Here is a 27,850-nt window from a genome sequence, read left to right on the forward strand (position 1 = left end):
TACACTCCGGCGGTGTGGACACAACGTGCTTAATATGCCCAGGCACACACATCTCTCCATTTGGCAGGATTATGTACTCATTTCCAAACAACCGGGGACTCTTAAAGCTGCACCTTGAGGTTGCACGCCCAAGCAGGTGTTGTGTATTGTTACCCCTGGCCTCTGGATGTTTGTTTAGATTTATGGTTGTATGCGGGTGGGGCAGGGCTCAGAGGAGGATGTGACTGGATGACCTCAACCCATGACCCCATGTCACTTTATTCAAATGGACGGTACGCAACGATCAATCTCTAATCATAACCCAAGAGTTATTGTTGGCACTGACCTGTGCATTATTCATGTGGGGGAAAGGGCAAGCGATAGAAGTGGCCCCTTCACGCAAATCATGAATATTTAACACGGATCTGCATTTCTATCTAAGGCAATGATTTTCTGTAAACGCTGCAATTAAACTGAATGTAGTTTTGGCTAAGAATTGTGGTGTAAAAGTGCTTATTGACATGGTGGTGTTGGGTTGCCGTGTTCTCTTCACTCTGGATTATTGCTCACAATTGCGCTGAAAAGATGTCAGCCTGTGTTTCATAACAACTGCTCGAGAGTAAATCAATAACAATAGGCTGAAGAGAATCATGCAAATCATTGTTTTAAGCTACACAGCAAACCAATTAGAAAAACTCAAACAAGGCAAGTTCATCAAGAACATTTCTTTACCATCACAATAACATCTGGAGGTGATACAAGATGTTAATTTTTGGATGTGAATTTCTATAAATAACATGACAATAACTCCTCCTAAAAAGATGTTCTCCAATGTGTAGCCTACTGTAATTGTGTGCGGGTGTTTCCTGTTGCTAAAACAATATTCAGCTCTCTATTTTTTCCAAATAAAACAATACTGAGTAAATACTGAGTTGAAAACACAGAAACTGAAGCTATATAAAACATCATTGTTTACGGCACAAATACGCTTAATTCCTTTCTTTGGTTATGGATGCAGTGAAATGACTTTATAATGATATTTATTTTTTATTACATTTTGTCTTGATAAATGACCACAATTGTTTTCGCCCTCAGTGAATGTCAGTGAATTGAAGTAGATAGAATTGTATTTTAGATCCTTCTAAAATCTTCCATTTTGTTTACTACACAGCATCATGAAACTACCTTATCATTATTTATTTAGCTGAAGACGTTTCCAGATGCCTATTAAACAGATGTTACATACATGAGCTGATGTTGGGTGTTGTGACCATAATGTCTAACAATAAAGAGCCTGATAGAAGGATTGAAGTCTCTCACCAAAAAGACGCATCTCATTGACTATTCTGAATGGTTCTGTTAATCTAGCCAATATCTACTAGAGACAGATAGAAATCCATCATCATGCCCAACATACCTGACTTGACCAGAGTGCTGTGCTGTTGCCCCATCTAGTGGTAGAAAGAAGTGAGTCATATTGTCACATTGACTCAGGAGGACCATCAAACTAGAAATGGTCTTTGGTGATGCGTCAATAATGCTTTTTTGGGTGTTTCTCTTACCAGTTTCTAAATAGTTATCAACAATTTTTGTCACTGTAAAACAATGATATTCTATGTGCATGTTGCATCAGAACTTCCGACAAGAACCCTTTAGTACTTTTCCTTTTCTCTCTCAATGGCTCTGCTTCCGGCCTGTGTCTAATAACAGGATATAACTATTTGTATGTTATTTCATTCATATAACATACATTTCTTATATCATTGTATTGTATAATGCTTGAATTAAATAAACGCTTTATTGAATTTTGTTGTATGTTCATTTTTATTTTCTTATGGGTTCTTTAGTTTGTTCGCATTTTAGATCCTTCTAAAATCTTCAATTTTTTTACGACACAGAATCATGAAACTACCTTATTATTATTTATTTGAAACTACCTTATTATTATTTATTTAAAAAAATCGTCTGGTAAATTGGCACCTTGCGGTTGAGTTTGGTATCGCAGTCAATTCAAAATATCGGAGAGACAAGTTTAGCCAAGTAAAGGTTCTTCTCGGCTTCTTTTACTTTTTATCAGAAACTCTATTGTTTGTGAATGTGGCGGTGCCAAAAATGACTCTAGCCAAATTATGACTCCCCAATAACATTAGATGATGTGATAAAGTGTCAGGATGAGCTAATCCCGCAGCAGTTTAAATTTCGGCACAACACCGGAAGTTAAGTAAAGCCAATAAAGGCGCGCATGCGCAGTAACATTTGTTTATGTTGTCACTATAAAACCGCCTATATTCATAAATGTCAGTGGCTTTTTAGTTCACGGAGGAAAATGAAACATATTCGACGAGTTATTTAAATTTATTTTCATGTAAACATTGAGCGGTTGTTCATTGTACCTGGTCTAATGAATCAATAAAGTTTTTTGACTTGTTTGGAAACACATTTGATTTGCACTTTGGAGAAAAACGTTTTATCTTTACGTTGCTTTTAAAACGTCTTCTATGAAAATAATATTAGGTTATTCTACGTGATAGTGTAAAGGTTTATCCCCGAAACCACAAAAAATTATATAGGTTTTAAGTGAAAATAAGATCGTTTTATGGGTCTCTGCTATGGCTCAAAAACGCTACATAATGGAATTGTCAATGGTAAACAGATGATGGATTAAGAGTTTTTATAATTGAAATGATTCAAATATCACAATGTGTACACATATGTCTTACCAGTCATGTCTACAATAAACACAACAGTACATTTTTGTGATATAAAGCTGTACAATGGCACATATACCCATTGGCTTTGACTTCAGTAATGCTTGAACGAGCAGAGGGGGGCGCTATTGATTCCTGTGGTTCGCTGTAGAAAAACGCTTTTCTCTAGATTCTGAGCGCAGTACACCTTACAAGAACATATGATCTGGAGCCTGGCGCAGCTGTTTAAGTGTGACACGGACCAGATAAGAGCACTTCAGTCTCCCACAGACTGTGATGGAATATGACAATTCATAGAAGGACGTGTGGATTTACAAAGACATCGGAAACACGAAGCCCCTGGGTGAGTAAAGTTATCTGACTGATGCAGCCTCACATCACGTCTTCAAGTGTCAAATATGCAACAGGTTCTTTTCAGCGCTAAAAGTGCGGTTTACAGTATGCACACATAAAAACACATGTTGTGTTCGTATTAGTACAACTTAAGAAAGCATTTTATGTATTTTAATTGCTTGCTTTGTCTGAGTTTAGCACTTTACCACTGTTACATCTCAAAATGGATCATTTTAAAAGATATTACGTTAAATAACATAGGAACTAAATACATTTGAAGAATTCAATTTGAGAAATAAGTTCACCTGCAGCTGTCAAACAAAAATCTTAAAGGGAAATATCTTCACCCATAAATTTAAATTCTGTCATAATTTATCACCTTCCAGTGTATATGAAGTATTTTTTCCTACTGTGGGAGTCAATGGGGTGCAAAGAACTGTTTGGTTACAACCATTCCTCCAATTTTTTTCTCTGTGTTCATCAGAACAAAGAAATGTATACAGATTTGAGTAAATGATGATATAATTTACATTTTTGGATGAAGTATCAATTTAAAGTGATTGAACACGAGTTTGTGTATTTGAGTAACACAACATCGATGGATGAAAAAATGCGCAGTGACACTTGAAATCAATTGTTGTGTTTTTGAAAAGACAAACTAAGTATGTGATAGATCTGCTCTTAGAATAACAGTCGATACTAGTAACATTGTGACAGTGTGCCACCAGGGAAAGATTATTGCATTATTATAGATCCCTTATATTACTTGATCAGTTTCTTGAAACATCACTTAATGTGATTACAATTGATAGGATTGCATTTTTATAACCCATTTTATACATTGTATTCATATTATGTGTATTGCATCACATCTCTCCAATCGCTTGTGTCATATAGACCGCAATTACGTGATCAACATGTGTTTTCAGACCATCACATTTGTGTAGTTCTCAAGCATGGGCGTCATGTTTGTACTCTTGGTGAATATGTCACTGTCCTCACTTGTTATAGGAGGCTGGTGGCTTATGTTTACTCTTCACCACAGATTGTGATTTGTTCCTGTCACTTATTTTGTCTGCTGGCATGTCATTATAAAAACTGGGGTTGTGTGGGAAGGTGTCAAAATTGGTTGTTGGAAGATTTTTCAGCGCAGCCTATTCTTTTCATTATGGAAATTATGTCATGTTAAGTTGTTTTGGTGGTGTACCATGAGAGAACTTGATTATACTGAAAGTATATTTATGTGAGAGTTACTTACAGGGAGAAATTCTCCAGGTGAATAATTGTGATTTCTGAGACAGATATGTCGTTGAGAATACGTCATGAAGTTACAGATTTGACAAACATGTCCAGATGCTTGTTTAGATGTTTTGTGGTTAACATCAATTAAATAAATGTTTGACTGTAAAACCTCCTTCCTGTTTTACAGTATTAGACACATTTTATTTAATTCAGCTAATATTTTTTGGTATTTGTTAACATTAGTTTAATGCATTAGCATAATGAACTAAAAATGAATAATAATTTTACCTAATCTATTCATCTTAGTTTATATCAGTTTCAGCATTTACTAATATTTTCTCTTAATCAAAAGATATAACATCAACATTAGTTCACAAACATGAAAAATTTTAGCTAATGTTAACAAACAACCTTATTGGTACCGATTTGTCGTGGAACCGGTTCAGTACATTTTCTTTTTACATTACTTCAGTCTAAACCTTTAATGTTTAAAGTTAAATCTTTCCATAATGGAACGAATTGACCGATATTCACATTCTTTGTTAGGATTGGCCTGTATTCTTCGAACTCCACCAGTTAACCATGTTAGAAATCCTTTCAGCTGAAGTTAAAGCGAGGTCTCATCTTACAAGACAAGATTAGTAAAAGTTAGTGCCGCATCACATGGCATCAACTTTTGAAATGTACTTTAGTTCAGCTTTCTCTCACGCTTCGCTTTAAAAACTGCAGTAAGAAAATTGTGTATATCAGTTGTCCTATAAGTGTAACCGTATTTGGTTCAGTGTATGTGATACAGGGCTGTTATAATCATGAGGCTCATTAGAAACAGAAACGAAAGCAATAGAAGCAGGAACGAAGCATCCAAACTGTAATACACACTTAAGCCACCCAGCTGGGCAAACACATCACCCGCTTCAGCTGTTTACCCTACCAAAGCTCTCTCCACTTCTGCGTGAGTTATGGGTCCAGTGCCACAGACACAGGGTGCGAATTGGCCACAGAGAGATGGGTATTAACAGTGTGATGATGAAGTGCATGCACTTTGGGTTGTCGTTTTCATCATCAGCTTGGCTACATTATTTAAAAAGGCATGGATTCGGTTTATACGTGTAAAAAATATTTGAATGTATAAAAAATATTATAAAATAAAATATTCATTCAAAAAAATGTTGAAATACAAAATGAAAATTATGTGAGGTTTTACCCATCCTCAACCACATTTTTTCCTTCTGTGAAACACAAAAGGAGACATTTTGAATGATGAACTGGTTCCTCTTTATCATGCAGTTACAATAAATGGAGACAGAAGCCATAGTTCATTATGGAAGCTTTGGTTCATTTGTTTGTGAATAAGACAATAGCATTGACCATGGATGTGTCAAGATTTTCAAGGTGAGAAAAACTAATATTGAATTTATTGTTCTTTTAATTAAAAAAGCAACCAGGCGGTTATTCTAATTTTTATTTTGGGTCGGAAAAACTAACACTGTAACCTCTTGCAAGGTCAGTGCTTAAGGTTAGGAGGACATATATGATCATGGGATTATCATGCCTCGTATTTACATTTTATCCCAAAAGCAATGCGCTTTTAAAAAAACACTCTGACAGCTTGATTTGGTTTCTATTCAACATCAATGCTAAAACATTTGGATGAGTTTGAAATATTGTATTTTCCTCACAGGAGAGGGACTGGAGTGTCTTGTTTGGGAAAAGAATCATCTGACCACTTCCAAACAGATGACCAGTGATGGCCACAGCATCAGACAAAGCAGTCAAGTACAAACTGAAACACCTCACAAAATGACCCATTTAACTGTGTAGTTGAATCAAAATAAAGAAGCAAATTCAAATGATGTGTCTTATTTGGTGTTTATCTGTAGTTTAGTGGATGAAGTTGTGTCTAAACACATTTTCAACCCTTTGGAGAGGATCACGCTATCTATCTTCCTGGTGACGGTCATCATAATGACTGCTCTTGGTAATATGCTTGTGATGGTGGCAATCTGTAAAGACAGACAGCTAAGGTAATAGCGTTCAAATAGATTTAAAGGGATAATTTGTTATGCATGTGCTGAAAAGTAGCTTCCCTTTGAAAACTATTTTATTAGTAATTTCTGTGTTAAACTAATATTAAGTAATATATTTCATTGTTAATATAGGAAGAAGAAGACCAACTACTTCATCGTATCACTGGCGTTTGCAGATCTTCTGGTTGCTCTTGTTGTCATGCCCCTGGCAGCCATAGAGCTGATCACAGGTCAATGGAGTTATGGAGAGACGTTCTGCCTGGTCCGTACCTCACTGGATGTGCTGCTAACCACTGCATCCATACTGCACCTGTGCTGTATTGCGCTGGACAGGTGAGTGTTGAAGAAAGCTGTCAAATAGAAACTGGAAATGAAACGGCACAATCTGGATAATCACTTCTAAGATGTCTAAATTAACTGAGAAAATTATTAATGTTGTCTTGCAAGGACAAAGAACCGGTTGCTATGGCGATGCTGAATAAAGGGATTTAAAATAGGACCACGGTTTCTCCTATTTAAGGGGTTGGAGCAGTTGTCTTTGTCCTTTTTAATCATTCATTTTGTCCATTAGAAATTATGTTTTTTTATCTTTTAATACACTCATTTACTGATTTATATTCACTGTGTCAAATATTATTCCACATATTTCCATAATTGCAGAATTTATACTTTAAAATACAGAGACTAAGTCTTTCTTAATAGTCCAAGCACTGTAATCTTGCAACCCTAAATTACAATGTGTCACAATTCCTCTCTGTCCCCTGCCGTGTTTTATACTGATGTATCATTCCAGATGTAATTTATATTTAGTTGGTTCCTAGTTGTCATGTTTTTTTGATTATACAGATATTTGATATACACTCACAAGTAAAGTAAAACATGTGTTAAATATGCGTCAAAAAGAATCACATAGCCTAGTATATGTCTCAACGCTAACTCGAGGGGCTTGTCGACGTGTCAGCTTATTATGTGTAACTTGTTGTGTTTTGTATGCAAATTCTCTCTTGCTCGCCCATTAGGATACGGAGCTTCCTTTTGATTTATGCATCGCACCAGGTCCATATCGCAGTAACACGACTCATTCTTAGTCTTACTGTGTCTCTCAAAACCTCTCTATCGATCTCTCTGTCTAGCAGCAAATCTGTTTATCCCACGGTGCCACCAACTATCCATACGACTCCTGATGTGTTTTCCTCTGTAGTCTCCAATGATCACTTATTTTGTGGTGTTATGTATGATTCAAAGCATTGTTTTTTCAGGGAAATGTTAACCGAAGCATTGGGCAATATTAGAGTATGTAAGGATGCAGTGGTTACCTTCGATTGCCTGAGTGCATCAGTCATTCATTTTTTTTGCTTATCTTAATAACAGGTTCTATGCCATTTGCTGCCAGCCTTTGGTGTACAATAACAAGATGACACCTGTGAGAGTATCATTGATGCTGGTCGGATGCTGGGTCATCCCATTTTTCATCTCTTTCCTACCCATCATGCAAAGCTGGAACACCATTGGAATCGAACAGCTTGTAAGTGAAGAGTTCTACGTATTGGATTCATTCTTACTTTTTTATTTTGCATCACTGTTTAGGGCTAATTTCATATATTAGGCTACACAATTATAATACTTTGAAAATACATAAATTTGTTGTAGTCTTAACTTATTTAAACATCAGCTTTAGCAAAAATATGATTTTATTAGATTTTACTTTCAAGAAGGAAATTAGTGAAATGGTGTTCATTGTGCTGTATGTTTGTCAGTGTGATTTATTTGGTCCAGGTATTTGTAAATTACAATTTGTATAAAATAAAACATTTCAAACCGTGATAAATCAATTTGAATGAACGTTATTAGTTTATATGTTTGTGTGGCGTGTATGTTTAAATGTATATATAAATATAAGAACATACATGTGTATATATTTAAGAAATCTATTTTTTAATTAAATATGGTTTTATGTTTATACATTATGTATAGTAATAATTATTAAATAAATTATATTTAAATATAGATATAAAACAAGCAAAAAAACAAAAACAGACAATCTTTCTTAGCAACTTGTTGTTTAACATACCATATGTGACTACCACCCTATGTGACAACTAGCCCCACTCTCTCCTTGCATTAATTATAACATTTTGTTGTTGTTGTTGCAATCCCCCAGATAAAAGAAAGAAACCCTTCTCGTAATAAAACTTCCTGCGTGTTCATCGTGAACCGACCCTACGCCCTGGTTTGTTCAGCCGTGGCTTTCTATGTACCTCTGGGACTGATGGTTCTTGCCTATCAGCGAATCTACGTCACTGCTATGGGGCACGCACGGCGAATCGGCTCCCTTCACCGGGCCGGCTCGGCACCTTCGAACTATCCTAACCATGATCAACACGGGTCCAGACGCCTGAAGAATGAAACTAAAGCAGCCAAGACTCTAGCCGTTATCATGGGCTGCTTCTGTCTGTGCTGGGCACCCTTTTTTGTCACCAACGTGGTGGACCCCTTCATCGATTACATTGTGCCACCGCAGATCTGGACAGCTTGGCTCTGGCTGGGCTATATCAACTCAGGCTTGAACCCGTTCCTCTATGCGTTTCTAAACCGGGCTTTTCGAAGAGCCTTTCTAATGATACTGTGCTGTGGAGATGAACGCTATGCCCGGCAGGGGGGCTTTAGTCCGAGCAGACAACACTCAGCGTCTGTCAACGGAACCTCCATTTCTCTCAGGTACAGTTAGTCTCTTCTCAATACACTGGGCTTTAAGAAATGAATTCTGAGAGGAAAGAGATGAAAGATTACTTTGAATACGAGAATTGCATGTAAGCGTGTTGTTAAAGCTTCTTCAGAGAGATTTCAGGTTGGACTCGCTTTTTTCTTTTGTTGTCTTACAAAGGTCAGGAAAGATAAAGGAAAAAATGTTTGTATGCTGGTTTAATCATACATTTTGTTTTTGATGTTCGCTTAAGAGGTTTGAAATGACAAAAGCGACCAATTCTATGCATTATCTATCTACATTATCAGAATCTTTACCAAACACGTACAGCAACGTACTAATTCCATACTGGCTTTATGAGGCACTTAAAAACACGCTCTGCATCTTTGAAAGTGAAAAGCTCTTTAGCCACAAGAGCTGGTAGAATATTCAGCAGCAAGTGTTTCCACACATTCGGTTGTTTTTGCCCTCATGTTTTCGGAGTGTTTTAGCGGGCTCTCCCATTACAAAGGCAATTGCGGCTCCACTGGCTCTGCAGAAGTGGCGCTGGGATGGATGACATCATTGTGGCTCTTGATCAACTGTGGAATGTCCATCACCATTACATTTTACGATCTGCGTAAAACAGCACAGGCATTTTATATACACCACTGTTTATTTACCCATACTTTATTTGTGCACTTCCATTATTTTTTTATGTTTTTCCACATCGAGAAATTGAATTACTTTATTGATGTTTTGACCTTACTGATTTTTGTGACTAATACCAGTACTTTTAATGTCTCAATGGTTTGACATCTCTCCAAGCAAAACACTTGTGGTTTTATGCTCCAGTATAATTGGAGGATCTTTATGATTTGGTTTGAGACAGTAATTGTTTTTGGGAAACAGCAGATTTTATTACTGTTAAATGGTTGTAGACAAAACATTATGTCTAGTTCGCATGCATTTCCCCCTTCTTCATGTCTAGAGAGAGTTTCGCCTGTTGGCTGTTGCGCTTCAAGTGTTTATATTGCAAGGCAATGCCCAGGGAGTGTAATTCTGGAAGCACAAAAACAAATATTACGATATTAGAAACACGCCGTCGCTTTTGTTTTTAAAATCAGCCCGGGACACAAAGCAGATGGCTCTTTTTCCGTACTCTGTGTAGTTATAGAATTGATAATACAGCAGAAGCTTGTTGTATACATGTACTTCGACGCACCACGGGTATAAGTGATCTCTGAGGACACCTTTAAAAAAGGCTTGGATGTAATAATGAAAATGAATATAAATTATACTATGAACACAACAAATTATATTATGAAATACACATATGATCATGTCCAAATCACAAGGATTTTGAAAACAAGAATTAAGGTGAAAGGGTCAAATTGGTGGGACTAATTCTGTAGTGACTATTTTATACCTTCTTTAGGTTTTTTAAAGTAAGATGCCGTTCCGTAATGCTTCAAATGTTTTAACATGTACGTTTTCATAAAAATAACAAAAAAATGCAATCCAGTACTATAAAATCTCATTTTTGGGTCAAAAAGGGCAAACCCCACCATTGGCTTAAATTAACCCAGCGTATGGTTTATATTTGACCCTAGAGTGGGCTAAAACAACTCAGCATTGTTGCCTTGAAACAACCCAGCATATAGACTAATTTATGCTATATATGTAGGTTGAAAATTCATTAAAAAAGCAGCAAATTTCACGTTTTATATATCACACAGCCATATGCAGTGAAAAAGAGAAATAGCTTCCCTGACCGCCACAAGTAGAAGCGTCTGTAATCAGTATGGCTAATTTCTTTTAACAGTCTTCCTGGCTTTGGTCTAGCATCGTTTGCTATAGATGGACTGCAGGCCAGGGAGTTTGGTTTTTTAGAGCCAGTCCATGCTGTTTAGTCCTGTTTCTAAACCAGATGTTACCTGTCAGGGTGCGATGGAAACCATTTGATTTGCTGGCATCTTCCACTCCCACTTTTGACATGATCTTACGCAATACAAACCAATGAGAGAAGGCCCACTTGTTTTATCGAATGAAAGCAACACTATTTCATTTTTCGACCTTAAAATAATGTCTGTAAAATTATTTTAGTGGCAGAACAACTCTTAAACGGACAAATTCTACTTTTGCTGCTACCTGAGGAGCCTTAGCCGTTGATCTCATAGAACAAGCTTTTCATGTTCTGCTGCACAATTGGTTTACTCTTTGAAAAGAGCAGCACGCAACGTTTTTTATGTTGCAAGGTCAACCCCCGCAAACAGCTGTCCTGTCAGTCAAGGATTATAGCGCTAGAGCTCTAGTTTCTGTTAACTGTCATATTATCAGAAACTTTAAAAAAGTACAAGTTAGGGCGCTTGCTTTGACCTTGCTCGGTTAACCTTTGTCAGCCAACACAAGTTTCTCATTCATCAAGCAATTGTAGACCACATTGGAGGGCCCGGCTCTCCTTCCATTCAATTGGACAACAGGAAAAAAGGCCCATGATGTCAAGCGCTTTTCTGCTCCGAGTTGAGTTTTTTTCAACTTCAGGTGCTCAGAGTGCTCCGCCAAACATGCTAGGCGCCCAGGGCACATAAGCAGCACGCAAAACACTCCTTGAAAAATGAAAACAATTCTAAAGAGGCGCGTCTAACAGCAAACCCAAGTTCTGTCTGATTGACCCCTCATAGCGGATACAACCACAGATTCTTTGTTCGGATCGGTACACACAGCTCCGCCCAATCCCCACGCCTGCAGAAGAGTGCCACATAGTTTCCATACAACGTTTCTGCATTCGCAGATTCCAGTATTTATGACAATAGAAACAGACTGTTGCGCTTATCAACCACATGGGTGAACCTTGAGCAAAAGTTCTCTAGTGTTGCTTTAAACTTAAAATAGCTTAATTTGATGATATGTCCAAGCATTTGTTTTTAGTAAGCACTCTAGGGTAAATCAAAGGTGTATGTCTTCAATTATTTCATCTGCAGAAATTGTATTATTAAGAATTGAACAAGCATTTTAGTAGCGGAACATTTTAGTTAAATGTCTGGATCAGTTATTGATTTTTAAAAATATTAGTCAAAGTGCCTTTAAACGTGAATTCAATATTTTTTTTACTGAATGTTTTGTGGAATTGAGGCCGGGGAGATGGATGAAGAGACAAGCTTACACATTTTAAAACTGCTTAGCCGTACATGTTAATGTAATATTCGTGTTTTTAAAGTTCCAGTCTGTGAAATCTAGCGGCAAGTTTGCGAATTGCAACCACCCGCTCACTCCACCCCTCACACGAAACACTATGACGCCTGACAGAACATGGCGAATTAGATGCAAGGTGACCCGCCATGTATGTAGATAGAAATACAGCGGGGAAAATAATTATTTGACACATCAGCATTTTTATCAGTAAGGGGATTTCTAAGTGGGCTATTGACACAAAATTTCCACCAGAGTTAGCCATCAAGCCAAATATTGAATTCATACAAAGAAATCAGAACATTTAAGTATACAAGTTCAGTCATAATAAATAAAGTGAAATGACACAGGGAATAAGTATTGAACACACTTTATTTAATACTTTGTAGAAAAGCCTTTGTTGTTGATTACAGCTTCTAGATGCCACTTGTATGGAGAGATCAGTCGTCTGCATTGCTCAGGAGTGATTCTGGCCCATTTTTCCACACAAATGGTCTTTAAATCTTGAAGGTTCCTTGGGCCTCTTTTCTGAACTTTGATTTTCAGTTCTCTCCATAGATTTTCTATGGGATTTAGGTCAGGTGATTGACTGGGCCATTCAAGCAGCTTGATTTTCTTTCTTTGAAACCACTTCATTATGTCCGTGGCCTTGTTTTTGGGATCATTGTCTTGCTGAAATGTCTTTGAATTTTCAGCTTTCTGGTAGATGGCAGCAGATTTTTATCCAGAATGTCCCGGTACATTTTTCCATTCATCCTAACTTCAATAATATGAAGTCTGCCAGTACCCCTCGCTGAAAAGCAGCCCCAAATCATGATGCTTCCACCCCCAAACTTAACTATTGGTATGTTGTTCATGGGGTGGTGGGCAGTGCCATTTCTTCTCCAAACATGGTGTGTAGAATGACTGCCAAAAAGTTCAATTTTGCTTTCATCTGACCATACTATAGTCTCCCAATTATCCACAGGCTTCTCCAAATGCTATCTTGCAAACTTTAACCAAGCCTAAACATGCTTTTTGTTCAGCAATGGAGTCTTGCGTGGTGAGCGTGCATGGATGCCATGGGGGTTCAGTGCATTGCTTATAGTTTTCTTTGAAACAACAGTACCTGCTGATGCAAGGTCTTCCTGAAGTTCTGCCCGAGTGGTTCTTGGCTCTTGGAGAACTCTCCTGATTATTCTTAGAACTCCTCGGACAGGGATCTTACGTGGAGCACCTGATCGTGGCCGGTTTATGGTAAAAAGATGCTCTTTCCATTTCGGGATAATGGCCCCCACAGTACTCACAGGAACAATCAGCATTCTGGAAATCGACTATAACCATTCCCATCAAAATGCTTTTCAACGATAAGATTACGAAGATCTACAGAGAGTTCTTTGCTTTTAACCTTCATGAAGTCTTTCCTGTGTGCCTCCTAGGTAATGAGAAGCCTTTATAGGCCATCAATTAGGACTAAAGCAGCTGATGTCAATTAGTACTGATAGGGGGCAGGGTTTCTCGCTCAATACTGACAGATTTCAGGTGATCTCCTGGCTTTCTATGCCATTTTGCACCTTGTTACCTTCATTTGTTCAATCCTTATTCCCTGTGTCATTTCACTTTATTTAATATGACTGAATTTGTATACTTAAATGTTCTGATTTTTTGTATGAATTCAATATTTGGCTTGATGGCTACATCTGGTGGAAATTTTGTGTCAATAGCCCACAAATACTTATTATCCCCGCTGTAGCTCATTCTAAGGTAATAAAAACGTAACATTTCATTGTGTAAACTCTTTATACATATCTGAAGGCATAGCTATGTATAATACATTGCATTACTATCAATAGATCATCCCAAAAATTACACCATGGACCTTCAAGTTGCTGCATTAATTTACAGAATATGGTTTACACTAGATAGTGTGCATTTATGTGCTCACTATGCACTTCCGGGAGTGGCAGCTATATATGATCTTTTATGATCAATGCCGAAGCAAACGACCTCAGAAAGCAGGTCGATTTTAATTTGCCTGGTATAAATACCTAGTACATATTGTCCAACCATTTTGAATTTAAGTAGGGTGTTACAACATGTTAGAAAGTTTGGTACGCGTTCAAATGCTTGAGTAGTTAATCTCTGTTTTCCCGAGGCAGTGTGCGTTAAGAGGATGTCTCTGAAAATATTCATTATGCCTTTGATTTCCAAAACTAACAGTATAAAGATTTGTTACGTGTCTGCGGAAATGTATCTTATATCCTAATTAATGCAAAACTTTCAACTCGCTTGACAGCTTAACCAAAACCTCAATTACTCCAGTTTTTCTTATTAAATCAGCTTTCAAAAGCTACATAAGAATAAATATAAGGATTTAGAGTGGAACGTAGGCTCTTTGTGAGGAGCCACTAGAAAATCAGTCCTTGTGCAACACGAGCAAACACGCGGGAGAGAGGACGTGAGGTTTTTATATGAGAGATACGACCTTGATTCTCCGTTAGAAGTATTTTAGCTCTGAATTTTTCCCACTCTGTTCATTATCAGACTGATGAGTGGTGATGCAAAAAGGGTGTCAAAAACACAGCTCTCTCCGCTTCGGTTTCCATGGAGATTTCTCTAATGGCCACCATCCAACAAACCTTCAAACCTCCCACCTGAACTGTCAATCACAGCACTTTTTTCTTATTTCCTGTCACTTGTTTCCTAATTTTTTTTCTTGAACAGTTCTAAGGCATGTCTGGAATGTGACATTCGGCTAACCTAAGAAGCAGTCGGACAGCTTAACGTTAGAGCCATGTGGTTTACGTTTGCTCATGCGGAGGGCATTCTGGTTGAGCTTTCTAAATCCGTTCAGTGTTGTCGGACTCACGTTTCGTTCGATGTGACTGACAAAAAACTTCACCTTTGTACCTTTGGACCTCTCACTCATACAGAACCAGGTACAGCTCTTGTCAGAAGACTGCCTATTCTTGAAATGAATAATGTAGGACTAGCTCTAAGAATCTTATTTAGTTTTGCATCTGGATGATTTTGTCAGAAAGATGTTTACAGGTTTACGAGTTTGAAGGTGCAAACTGCGCTTTGAAGACATAAAGTTAAGAAATACTTAAATAAGAAATATTCTGAAAATATTTTATTGATGGTTATCAATTTAATAATGACCTTGATTCAGGAATAAAAAACAGAAATCCTACTTTCTAGGACACCTTTCTGCATCTCTCTTGAATAGGATGTGATGAAGGTGTTGAAATTTGTTTTATGGCCCCTTCTCAGATTGTGGCCATTGTTGTTATTGCTGCCTATAAAAACGTCCTGTTAGAGTCTGCAATGGTTAATGGTTTTGAGGAATCTTTGGTTTTATTGCACTTTGCAATGCCTTGGACGTGCACCCTAACATAACTTTCTTCAACACAAAAATGTATTCACTATGATTAAAGCCATTTTCTGAACTAACTGACACTGCAGTAAAGATATTAAAGTGCCTTAAATATTGATTCAGACGTTCTAGGGTGTCAGCCATAACTCTGTAGTCTTTATAAGGCCTTAAAGAGAGAGATGTTTGGAGTGGATTAACAGGTGAAATAGGTATATGTGTCCTATTGATTTTAAAATGTACTTTACAAGCTTTCCTTTCTTGCTTGTTCTTAGTTGGAAAGGTCTAAGACAGGGGTTCTCAACCATCTTGACTCCAAGGCCCACCTCCCGCTCACCAAACTTCAACATTTCTACCCAATAAGATATTTTAGAGCTTAAAATGACTAGAAAACGTTTATTTATTATAAAAATGGCTTTCAAAAAGTTTTAATTTACTCATTCACGTCGTTTCAAAGGCCTGTCATTTTCTTTCAATAAAGCAGTATGAATATTGAGACTTTGAATGGTGCGTTTTTAATTTTAAGCTTTACTACTCGAGTCCCCATTGACTTCCATTGTGAGAAAGCGTTTAATTTTACGCTTTAACTTCTCATTTTGTGTGTTTTTTTTTAGTTAAATTCCTACAGATTTGGAATGACATATTGAGTAAATGACAATAGATGTCCGTTTAAATACTGTCTCTTAAAATATAGAATCCAGTGGTTGGTGGTATCTGTCTGCACTGGGTCAGTTTATTGCTTTGTTGAAAAATCTGTGAAACAAGCTGACATTATGAGGCAAGACACACTGGTGCCTAGGGCGTAATATGAACACATGTTATCTTGACTCTTTCTCTGTAGGATAAGTTTGAGCATTTGACAGTTATCCGCTATAATTCACTGCTAAAGATAATGTTTCCATGTTTGGTCAAAAATGGGGAAGTTTTAGTCTCGGCTGCACCCAATCCTCGAGTTCCAGGTCAATGTCAGGATGAGTTATGAAATGGTCATCAGACTAATGGACAGAGTTGTCCATGCATATCTATTTTTATATTATTCTCCCCACAGCTTTGGAAAGGGTTTGCAGACAGACTATTGTAAATCACACTTATCACATATTTTTTTTTGATGTTTTTATTGGCCCATTACAGAATTGTCAGCATAAGAATTTTATTTAGAAATGCAATCATCAATTCTGACTAAAGTTATTTGTATCCGCATAACAGTGTAGCTAAATTTATTCTAATAAATTGTGACTCAAGGATCACATGTTATGATTTCTGAATGATTAAAAATGTCTCCCATCAGTATTTTGCTCATGTTTTCATCAGGTTGAGAGTGCACGTTTTACTGCCAATGGCTGATTGTTTAGGGGACGAGAGGATTTGTACCACTGGTGTGTGTGTGAACATATGGGTCCAATGTAAAAGCTGTGCCAATTTGTCAGGGATGATTGTAAGAAAATGACTGGAACGGAGATTTGGCGGCGCTGAATTGCAGTACTGCCCAATATATCAGCACACTACAGCCTTGTTAGCAATTCAGACTGACAGTTTTGAAAATATTTTCTCTTTGTAAAATGTACAAGGCTTTCTCAAGAGGAACATGGACAGATTGATTTAAGCGAGGAATCCATGTCCTTCTGAGGTTTGATAAATTACAGATGTTTGAAATGTTTCTCTGATCATGCTTCGATGTGGTTTTGATTTGATATCAAAATGAACCCAGGAAAGGTTTGTTTGGTCAGATATTGCTGCACACATTCTCTGGGCCTTTATTGTCGACCACCCAAACTCCTGGTTTTTCTTAAGCACGGCTATTTTAAACCTTGAATATATATTGGTTGTATTATTAACATTGTTGTTGTCACCAAATATCAATTTAGGCAAACAAATTCATTTACTTTACAATTATTTGATTTAAATAATATAATAATCTCAGTCAAATTTCTGATTATTCCGCATTAAGAAGTGCAGTTAAAAACAGAGGATAATCTTAAATGTGAAAATGTATATATCAGGTACAATTATAGACATTGTTAATAACATTTTTAAATATGTGTTTCACAAAAGAAAGAAAAAATGACATGAGGGTGGGGACATAAATCATGATAGAATTTATAGTTTGTAATATCTTTTTAAAAACAGTTCGTATTTTTGATTATTACATTATTTTCTAGCATTTCTATTTACGTACTATCTTCTCCCTTTTCTCAATATTTCTACTAATTTTCTCCGGGTTTGTTGAATGATTTCTGAACATTGAAGTTTCCAGCTTCATGAATAGTATAAGATACTGAATCAGTATCTTCAAATTAAGACTTAGACAAACAACAAAAGGTTTTTAAAGCTCAGAGCATGCCTTGCCTGGGAATGGGACTCTCTTTTGGCATATGGGGAGTATTATGGGATATTAGATGTAAAATGTAGCTCATAAAAGGGGGAACTCGACTGAGCTGGATTACTGATTTTATCAGTCTGACTCTTATTATAGAACAGTTCATGAGAACGGCTTGAAAATGGTTTCTAGACATGCCTGTTGACCCAGAAGGTTTCCTTGGCTCATTTGGGATCTTAATGGTAAGCCTTTTGATGGTTTGGCATTTTCGGTGTGATGAAATATATTTTTAGATTTTTACTATGTTTTTTTATTTAATATAACTGTTTAAAAGGCATTCTGGGCATGATAGGGACTTTCTCAAAACAAATTTATCTCAGAGGTTGATTTACTGCAAGTTCTTTTTTTAATAAAAAAACTTTATTTCTTGATTCCATCAGATTTCACTTTCCCATTCAAAATAATCGCGTTTCACATTCATTTGCTAATTATATTCTATACATATAAATCAAAACTTCTTTACAAAGTAAACTTATTAGGAAAAATAACACTTTCCCACAAAGAAGTTTTCCTCTCTTACTCGATTGGTCTGTTGCCTTGTACAATATTGTATCAAAACCATGTGAACATGGTGTGTTGTGCAATATAAGTATTTTTGCAATAAAGAGATCGCGAGGCCAGATTTGAAGAAGGAAGACAATCGGAGAGCTGAGAAAGTGATGAGGAACTTAGTGAGTTTGTGGCTTGTATGACAGTCAGGCTGAGAATTCCTCAGTCCTGGCCGATCCTCAGCCAAGAAGGTTCAAGTCAAACTCCCATGAGTCCATCACTCTACAGTATTATCCCCCAGCAGATTGAACCCATCATTCATTTCTGCTTTTTCGCCACTCCAAACAGCTGTTGTTGTGCTTTACCCTGTTTCATACGTTGAGGTCAAAATACTGAGTTCTGTTCATACAACACACATGACTGTTGATTTTTTTCAAGACTGGTCATAGCTTATTTAAACCAGATATATAAAACGGTAGATTGGGTTTAATATTAAAAATAAGACTGATTACTCATTATCGCTAGTCTGTACTAGTGGTGAAGACAATTCTTAACTGCAGCTAAGTTTATGCAACTGGGCCCTGGTCTCACCTAATAAAAGTAAAGATAGGAATAGACCAAACACAATATGAACTTTTCAACCTTTCTCATAGTTCTTATAAAGCCTTAATGTATACATTTATGTTTAAAATGAAAAAGATAAAAGTGGAGATCTGAAGTCATTGTAACAATAAACCTTCAGATTGGGTTTCTGATGATTTTGGAAGGGCTTCATCTAACTGATATTAATCTCTTTGGACATTTTTCTGTTTCTGTTTTCTATCTTGAGATCCTTGAGATATAAAGTGTGATTCATTCAGGAACAATATTGTTGTTAGGATAAAAGTCAGATTAGTTTGTATAGACACATAAAGATTTTAAGAAAATTATATTTTAAATCGCCAAAAGCAAAATACTATTAATGGTTTGAATTATAATAAGCTATTCTTTCCAAAAACATCATGAGGGTGTGTCAATTATGATTAAAAAAAATACGTATGGGGAGAATCTTATGTTGCCCCTGACAGGATTTTGAAATACATTTTATTAAAATAAATACAAATATTTGCACATGATTGTTATTTGCACATCAGTTGTAGCAAATTCACTTTTTAATCTGCTTTGAAGTGCTACTTTTTCCAAGACAGCATAAGATTAACCTTTCTGTTTTTTCCCTTCAGATTGTCATTTCTTCCAAATCGAAGGTACAGTGACAATTCCAACCGAATTCTCGCGAGCGAGCTGGAATCGCAGGACTCTGTTGGAGTTTCATAGTCCGGTCCTCATACCATCAGGTGCCACCACAACATACAAACATCAGCCCACAGAGGAAATATATCCTGAACCAGAGGCTTCATTCTGGTTTCCCTTGTTTTCCAAGATAACTGTTTACCTCATTTGTAAGTCGCCTCTGATAAATGTGTCTGCTAAATAACTGAATGCAAATGTAAATAACAGTGTTACAAAGATTGACTATATAAGGTCCGACTCTGTTGAGATGATATTAGCATGCAGGTATTCCAACCAAACTGTCTAAAATCAGTATGACGGTGGGAAGAGAAATACATCCAGGAGGGTTGAAGACATAATAGAAGTCAGAAAACCGAACAGAGGCGCCAACAAAGACTGTACTTTACAAATTCAGTCCCTGCTGGACATTTTTACACTTAATGGAGTTGTCAGCTGAACAGTTTTCATTTATAAAGCTATTCTTGTCGTACTGCATTCAGAGAAACACTTCTGCTTAAACTGTACAGTGTGACAAACACGTCCTGCTCACATTCAAGCGTGTTGGTTATTTTATGCATTTATCTTCACTCAATCATGTATTTATGTTTGGGCTTCTGTACAAAGAAGCTGTGCCTTGTCACCATGTGACATTTTTATTTTTATTATATCGCTGTGTAATCGAACTGAAGTTAATGGACAGTCTATCTTACGGATGGATCTAGAAAAACAGAAAATCTGATGTACTACAAAACACTCTTTCATCTGATCTGTTCAGCACTTCAAAACAAATTCTGTGGCATCTCATCCATTACACAAAAGCCCCTCTTTGATTGATATGCCATTGTTATTGCCATTGTTCTCCAGACAGTTTGATTGAGGTTCCTAGGAGACAGCCAAATGGTGAACCATTTTAATTGCATAATCCTGAATATGGTCTTGAGAGCATTAGTGTGATCAGACCATAACATTGTTTTGCCCAAATGAGCCGATTATGTCGAGGCGATGCCGAAGCATCAAGTGCCCTCGAAAATTCAAACGCAACTTTTGTAGATCTAAATTACTATCCATTTGCAAAACAAATATGAAGATGTGGGTTTATTCCAATTCAAAGTTCTGAAGGCTGATAATTCATCAAGAGGCTATGCGACAGTTTATGCTCTGCTATCAACAATCAACTTTAGTTCAGCTATACGCATCGTCTGGCATTTGTGCATAACTTCCCAAAGTGTTTAAAGCAAATATTTTTGCAATGAAACAGTTCTAAAGCTGTGAAATCTCATTATGATCAAAAAAGGCTTGATAATGCAGAATGACATTTAAAAGCTGCGGCAGAGGAAGAGTGTTCGACAAGTGTTCATTATGAGTGTCCTTGTATGAAAAGCTGTATGAAGATTTTTATTTGTGTACGAGTCCCATCATGGAACAAAAGTAACATAAACATGTATAGAATTTATACCCTGTGTGAAAATGAAGGAAAAGATCAGGGTGTAAAAATGTATCCACCTTTATTAACAAATGTGTCAAATTGGAAATGTATAATGAAGCTTTTTATTAAAAGTGCTGTATGTACAAAGAAATGCAAAGAATGGACCTTTTATAATATATACATAATGCAAGTAAACGATGACAGACCAAACTAAAATAAACTAAAACGTCTAGCAAAGACCTTGAGGAAAAATGTATTTGAAAAAGAACTGCACAGCTCATACGTAGAAAAGAGAAACACCTGAGAGAAGGTTAACACATACTCTGCCGTGTTAACCCTGACATGGTTATTTTTGACCTAAGCTTCATTTGACCAAGCTCCATTATAGTAAAAAAGTGAAATAAATACATAAAAGTCAAGGAGTTGTCAGATCAGAGCATGTCTCTGACAGTAGAATTGAGAAAAGCATCATAGCTGGCCTTCCTGGAGAGCTCGCTCTATAATTGAAGAAAGTAACAGTGTTCGAATTATTAAGAATAAACAACAGAGTGCATCAATAAGTATATTTTAAAATGCATATAATCTTGTCTTTCATGTGAATTAGTGGTCACAAATGAACATCCGTTTAAGCACTGATGCTCCATTATAGTTCATATATCCGGTGCTAAGTGACTGGCTTACGGTAAAGTCAGAGTAGCTCATTGCCACAGGCTTCTTGTCACTGTTGAACTCCTGCAGGGGTGTACGTGGCCCAGCGCTGCTCTCGGCAGTCTTGTTCCTCTGTTGGAAGAAAAAAGGTTTTTACAAGACATTAACCGGCTGATTTATAAAAATGAAAAGACCCAGAAATCAATACTACCAATTTAAGACCACTGATGATTCGCCACTGTCATGTCCAAACTTGGTGTAGAGCCAAAGATTGATCAAATATCAAATAAAGCATGATTTAGATTCAATCCCAGTATTGGCTTAAAGCAAACCGAAAACTTATAATCATAAAGCAACTTGCAGATAGATTTCAATTTTGTTCATGTTTATTATAGATTAGTGGTTTGGTCAGTTTTTTTAGGAGTGTGATTTCAGCAACTTTATAATGCATTTGTCATCAATAAACCCCTAGATTACACTAATAAAGTTCAGGGCATGAGACCATCTCTATTGCAAAGCTCTCCTAAGGTTTTTCTTCCTATGCAACAGTGTCATCTAGTGGTAGAAAAAGGAACTTCTGAAAACACACGTTAGGTGTGTCCCAATTCAGGGGCTGCAACCTTCTAAGGTCACAGACTTAAAAACGAGCACTTGTTCTTCAAAGCATGCAACCTCAAAAGTCCAAGAATTGAACTGAAATGAGACGGTATTGCCTTGCAGAGGATTTCTGAATTGTGTCAGCTGCTCGTGTTGTGTGGGGACAGCAGAGATGTTTCTGACTTGAAAAATGATTTTCTATTTTAAAGAATACGACACGTTTATGTAGATTTAAACAGCCCAACAGTGTATTAAATTAACCAAAATAAGAAATTTAAAACGCAATAATCCATCAATAATGTTAATTAACAACATCATATATAATATTAAAACACTGAAATGGACTGTTTTTGTGAAATACATACATACTTTTATTTAACTTATGTTTTGAATGATTATTTTTGCAGTTACAGTCGCGTAATGAATCTCGGGATAGCCTCAGCTATGAAGGATACATTCGTTCTATCCTTAAAAACCTGCTGGAATAAGATCGCATTTTGGGGCTTCCTTTGAAGCAAACTTTGAATCGGGACATCCTTACCAACCTTCAGTGGTGCTGCTGTGACGCAATCGGTCTTAAAATGCAGCCTTCAAAGAACCCTGGACCTGAATTGGGACACAGCTGTTGTGTATTGATCTGTTTAAAACTAATTTTGGTTGTTCCGGGTCAGGGTTTTTACCTTGGTAGAGAGTGGAGGCCTTCCTGGCACACACAGAAATGTGGATGAACTGCTGGTGCTGCTGGTACTACTGATAGCGCTGGCTGCTGCGGAGCGAGGGGCCAGCTGACTGGGTGCCTGACAGATGACATGTAATTACACAATTAAAAGGGGGTTTTGGATTTGTTCATAGCTTGCTTTAAATACAATGTCATCAGTACCTTTTTAACTTTTTTGGGGGTGCTGGCGGCGGACGTCATTCCTAGAGGTCTTTTCGTCGGCGTTTTGAACTGCGAGGTTTCAGCTTTCTTCGTCATCTGCAAGAGGTCAACCATCACAGTTAACTCCAGTTTGATGCAAGGATGTAAATCCCATATGTCCAGCAAGTCACTTTGGTTAAAAACAAAACCTCATATCTCGAAAACATCAATGAAGTTAAATTCACCCGTTCGTTCTTTTCCTTGTCTTTCTGTTGGCGATGCTCTTCCCATTGGCTGGAGATGAAATCCATGACTCTTTGCCCATACACTAGGAAGGGTGAGCTCGTATTGTTTTCCCAATCGTCCACATGTCCTCTCAACTCCTCCTCCAGCTGTACGCGTACACATAGGCACGATTAATAATAGACAATCAGATAAATTAATTGTGGATGGTACAAGAGTAAATAATCGCAGCATTTAGTTTTGGTTGAACTAAAAGACCTTTGGAAGCAGTTTCTGCACTTTGGCTCTGTCTTTACTCTCTCTGAGCAAAGATCCTCCTCTGTTGCTGAATCGAGCTGGATCGGCAGCCTTCCTCTAGCAACACAAACAAAGACATTTACACATGTTTGCTAAATGCTAGAATATACGTCACGCATGCTTAAGTATAATCTTGGGGTCAGAGATAGCTGTGCGAACCTCAAATTCCTGAAAAAGAGCCCAGTTCCTCTTCCATTTCTCCAAGTCCTCCAGTATTGGCTGTGCGGTCTCATAGACAGCCTTCATTCTCAGCAGCTCTTCATCGTGAACAGCCAGCAGCTCCTCAGTGTAATGATCTATATAACAGCAGAAACCACAATGCAGTTAACGTTTAAAACACTGAGGATTTTCCTCCAAATATTATGTTACACAAATTCATTATGATAATCATATAATAATTACTTAATATTTCGAGTTGTCAGGACAGATTGGGATGTCATTTGTAATGTCACAGGCATATTTCAACCACTAGAGGGCATCATGTATTTCTTTGAATACATATTTCTTTGTCTGCCTAATGCATAAATGTACAGATTTTATTTAAATTAACTGAATTATTGAACATGTACATTATGAAAAATGTTAATCGTCCTGAAAGCAAATAAAACGTACCATCACAAAAGTGAATGCTGAACGGCTCTCTCTGTTCTGGGCCTAACATGCATTTGTCCCACAGAATCACAAGCTCCTGTCTGACCTTATCGATCACCCCCTCCAGCTGAGCCATCTGCATTTCCTCAAGATGTTCCACAATTCCACGCCACTGCGAAAGGAAATACACTCCATTAAGAAAGAATGTTGAGATCTGTAAAGGTTCCGATCCTCTGATGGGATATCCTGTGGGTTAGCCGTAAAAGGCTCTCTCACCCGTCTGATATCATCGGAGAGAGTGCTCATCGCAGCCACTCGGAATGCCTCGCCTTCAGGCTCTGGACAACTCAGGCGATTCCACAGGCTCGTAGCTCGCTCCTTGAGTTTGTCTTTTGCTGAAATCAAGGATTCCTTTTTCATTTCAAGCTGTGGGGAATAAATATTTATTAAATTCTGGATGCACAAGGCACAATTTTTTTTAACAAATATGCTTTTGCTCTTAAAAAGATAAGCGTTTGAAAGTGTAACACCTGGCTAAGCAGCAGCTTGAGGGCTTTGATGTTGTCATGCGTGAGCAGGAAGATGTCAGCGTCGGGACAGATAGAATCTCTTTCCAGGCTGCTCTCGGGTTCATGTCCCATCTCATCCATCAGACACTTGATGTCCTCTCTGAGGCCAGAGAACACCTTCACCCTGCCCTCCTACAAACAAAGACAGCCAAGGTCACATACGACCAGTGGTGGACAGTAACGAAGTAAATGTAATTCGTTACTGTACTTAAGTAGTTTTTTTGTGTATCTGTACTTTACTCAAGTACTTCAATTTTGGGAGACTTTTACTTTAACTCCACTACATTTCAAAGTCAAATATCTTACTTTTTACTCTACTACATTTTCAAAATCAGTCGTTCCTTTTTATTTATAAGTCAGTAAAAACTTAACTGGTAAAACGAGCCACCAATCACAGTTCATCGCGCGCTTTATTTTGAATTTGTTTTGTTTTGCCCTGTTGTCGCCTTGGTCACGTTATCTACTTAGCGCGAAAATACGATTAAACACATCAGATTCAGTGCAACTGTCTGCAACAACATAACATTTCGACTGGCAATATCTTTAGTGAAATCATGAAAGAAACTGAAGAATCGAACTTGCCACAAAACCCATGGACTTATTTACGCGATTTTTTTGAAAAATCGTTGAAAAGAAGAACGAGTCTTTCATTTTTAAGTGCCTTCTCTGCCTGCCTCGGTCCTGTACAATTTCTTCATACAAGAATTCTCCTTCCAATAAGGGAACACATAGAGGTAAGCCATTTTAATTTCACTCATTTAAAATAAAGAGATATAAATCTAACAGTAGCTTGCAGAACAAATATAGACTGTTACGCTACCATGAACATTGTACACGTCGTCAGCCAAGTAAACTAAGCTGTTTCAGCTTATTTCATATTTGAATTTGAAACTTTTCAAGCTGAGTGCTCTGATATTGTGAAATGGGAATCAATCGAATTGAACATTTTATGTTGGAATTTAAATTAATTATATTTTGACTAGGCTGCACCGATTCAATTCACATTTATTTGTATAAGCGTTTTTCACAATACATATAGTTTCAAAGCAGCTTGAATTTGTCTACATAAATATTTTGTGTGATCTGTTATGAGAGGTGACTGTCTTTAAGATAATACAAACCATGCTGTTATAGCTTACATCGTGTAATAATTTAAAGAAGGAAACAATGAGCTAATTAAAGTAATTATTGCAAGTTAGGAACACAATGATTATATTATAAGAAAATGTTGCATTGGTGCATGTATGATGCTAAAACAGTTGACTGGTGGAGTGGAGTTCTCCTTATTAACAGGTATTGTTATTTTCAAAAGCCTCCAAAGACTGATCTAACTAAGCCTATGCTGAAAATAATATACTCTGTATATACCTATGACATGTTAAAAGAAAAGCACATAAAATATATTTTATTATTTTATTTAATCAAAATAATAGTACTTGGATACTTAAGTACATTTGAAGGCAAATACTTTTGTACTTTTACTCAAGTAAAAGTTTAAAGGCAGCACTTCTACTTTTACTTGAGTAATATTTTTCCTTGGGTATCTCTACTTTTACTCAAGTACATGGTTTGTGTACTTCGTCCACCACTGCATACGACAAGCATCCAGAAAAAAACCTGGTTGGGATCAGTGGTTCGAGGCGACACCTACCTTCTCCTTGTTGAGTTTCTCGACGTGCTCCTGTAGTTCCTGGAGCTGGCTTCGAGAGGGCACACTTCCTGTCGGGATGTAGTAGGGTGTGGCACACAGAGTAACGCACAACTCCTCGTCCTGCTTACTCAGATCGTTCAGCTCTCTCACCCGGTCATCCTTCTCTTTCTGGAGAGACTCAACATGACAGCGCAGGTTCTTTTCCAGCTGCAGAACTGTAAGGCCTTCCTCCAGCTATGAAAGATTGCATTATAAGATATCGAAGAAAGTGGCTCGTCCGTAATTGGTAAATACTTTTGACAAAGTTAAGACAGTCAAGAAGTGAGGGGTTTACGTGTGACCGTGCTTTGCAACACCTACTTTGTATGGTTCCAAAGCCAGCTCCAAACACAAAGTATCTAGCTGTTTCTGAGATGTAAAGATATCAGTTTTGATGCGATGCCTTAAAGCCTCTTCTTCCATGATCATAGAATGCAACAGACCCTGGGAGAGAATAGGTCATTGCAGATGAAGGTGCAAGATCGCCTGATGAAGGAGATGGTAGAGTGCAATCTTAACAAAGGCAACTTACATCTATATGCTTTTTCACAGTTTGCATTCGCTCCACCCTCTGTTCTTCCATGATGCCAATGCTGTCCCATATGTCCACTAGCTTGGCCATTGCAATATTGATCTCCGTAACAAGAGAGGATGCCAGAGCCTCACTGATCACACAAACACAAGACACAAACATATGAGATTCACCAGATGCCGAGAAACCGTATGACATCTTAAAGGCTGTGTGGTTATCAACATTTTGGGTATAATTACTTGTACATATGACGTATAAACAAAATAAATAGAAAGACAAGACAATTTCATGGGGGAATAGGATGTTTAAAACGATTCGAGATAGATTTCGCCGTATTTAAACGTTCAATATATAAGTGAGCGCATTTGTTTTGTTTTGTCTGTTTCATAATTTATGAGATCCAAATGTGTTGCAAATTCATAGGCTAAAAAACGAATTCTGAAACAAACGTTTAACATTGTTGTTTAGGTAACGTAACGGTAGGCAGCGCACTATCGAAGACACAGCCAAAATTTATAATGATCTTTCGCTGTACATTAAGCACATATGCTCTATAATTACTTCTTACACTTACCTTCGCCGGCAAGACATCTCTGTAATATATTAACACGCCAATCCGTCGAAAAACTCAATAATATCTTAAGTATAAATGAAATGACACTCGTCTCGCTATTCTTCTGACGAGCGGTAAAATTTGAATCTCTGCTGACGTCTTCTTCTCTTCTTCGCGTGCTGCAGCCTAAAAAT

At 37.2% G+C, this 27,850-nt stretch overlaps 2 protein-coding genes across 2 annotated transcripts; one reads left to right on the plus strand and one right to left on the minus strand.

Moving 5' to 3' along the window:
- The first annotated feature begins 2,898 nt into the window (after window positions 1-2,898).
- si:dkey-247m21.3 (5-hydroxytryptamine receptor 4) lies at window positions 2,899-21,000 on the plus strand. Its single transcript, XM_056731147.1, has 7 exons — window positions 2,899-3,030; window positions 5,944-6,038; window positions 6,143-6,286; window positions 6,422-6,622; window positions 7,661-7,814; window positions 8,451-9,007; window positions 19,603-21,000. Exons 2-7 carry the CDS (start codon window positions 6,010-6,012, stop codon window positions 19,694-19,696), a joined length of 1,179 nt encoding a protein of 392 aa, XP_056587125.1. The 5' UTR covers window positions 2,899-3,030; window positions 5,944-6,009; the 3' UTR covers window positions 19,697-21,000.
- A 139-nt stretch (window positions 21,001-21,139) lies between these two features.
- Window positions 21,140-27,814, minus strand: zgc:86764 (uncharacterized protein LOC797431 homolog). Its single transcript, XM_056731140.1, has 14 exons — window positions 27,678-27,814; window positions 27,104-27,236; window positions 26,893-27,015; window positions 26,533-26,766; window positions 24,843-25,013; window positions 24,589-24,738; window positions 24,334-24,484; window positions 23,881-24,017; window positions 23,683-23,778; window positions 23,427-23,573; window positions 23,203-23,298; window positions 23,003-23,119; window positions 21,759-21,857; window positions 21,140-21,574 (listed from the first exon to the last, which is right to left on the minus strand). Exons 1-14 carry the CDS (start codon window positions 27,692-27,694, stop codon window positions 21,509-21,511), a joined length of 1,737 nt encoding a protein of 578 aa, XP_056587118.1. The 5' UTR covers window positions 27,695-27,814; the 3' UTR covers window positions 21,140-21,508.
- Between the last annotated feature and the right edge of the window lie 36 nt (window positions 27,815-27,850).

Source organism: Triplophysa dalaica, chromosome 19 (assembly GCF_015846415.1).
Source record: "Triplophysa dalaica isolate WHDGS20190420 chromosome 19, ASM1584641v1, whole genome shotgun sequence".
NCBI lineage: Eukaryota > Metazoa > Chordata > Actinopteri > Cypriniformes > Nemacheilidae > Triplophysa > Triplophysa dalaica.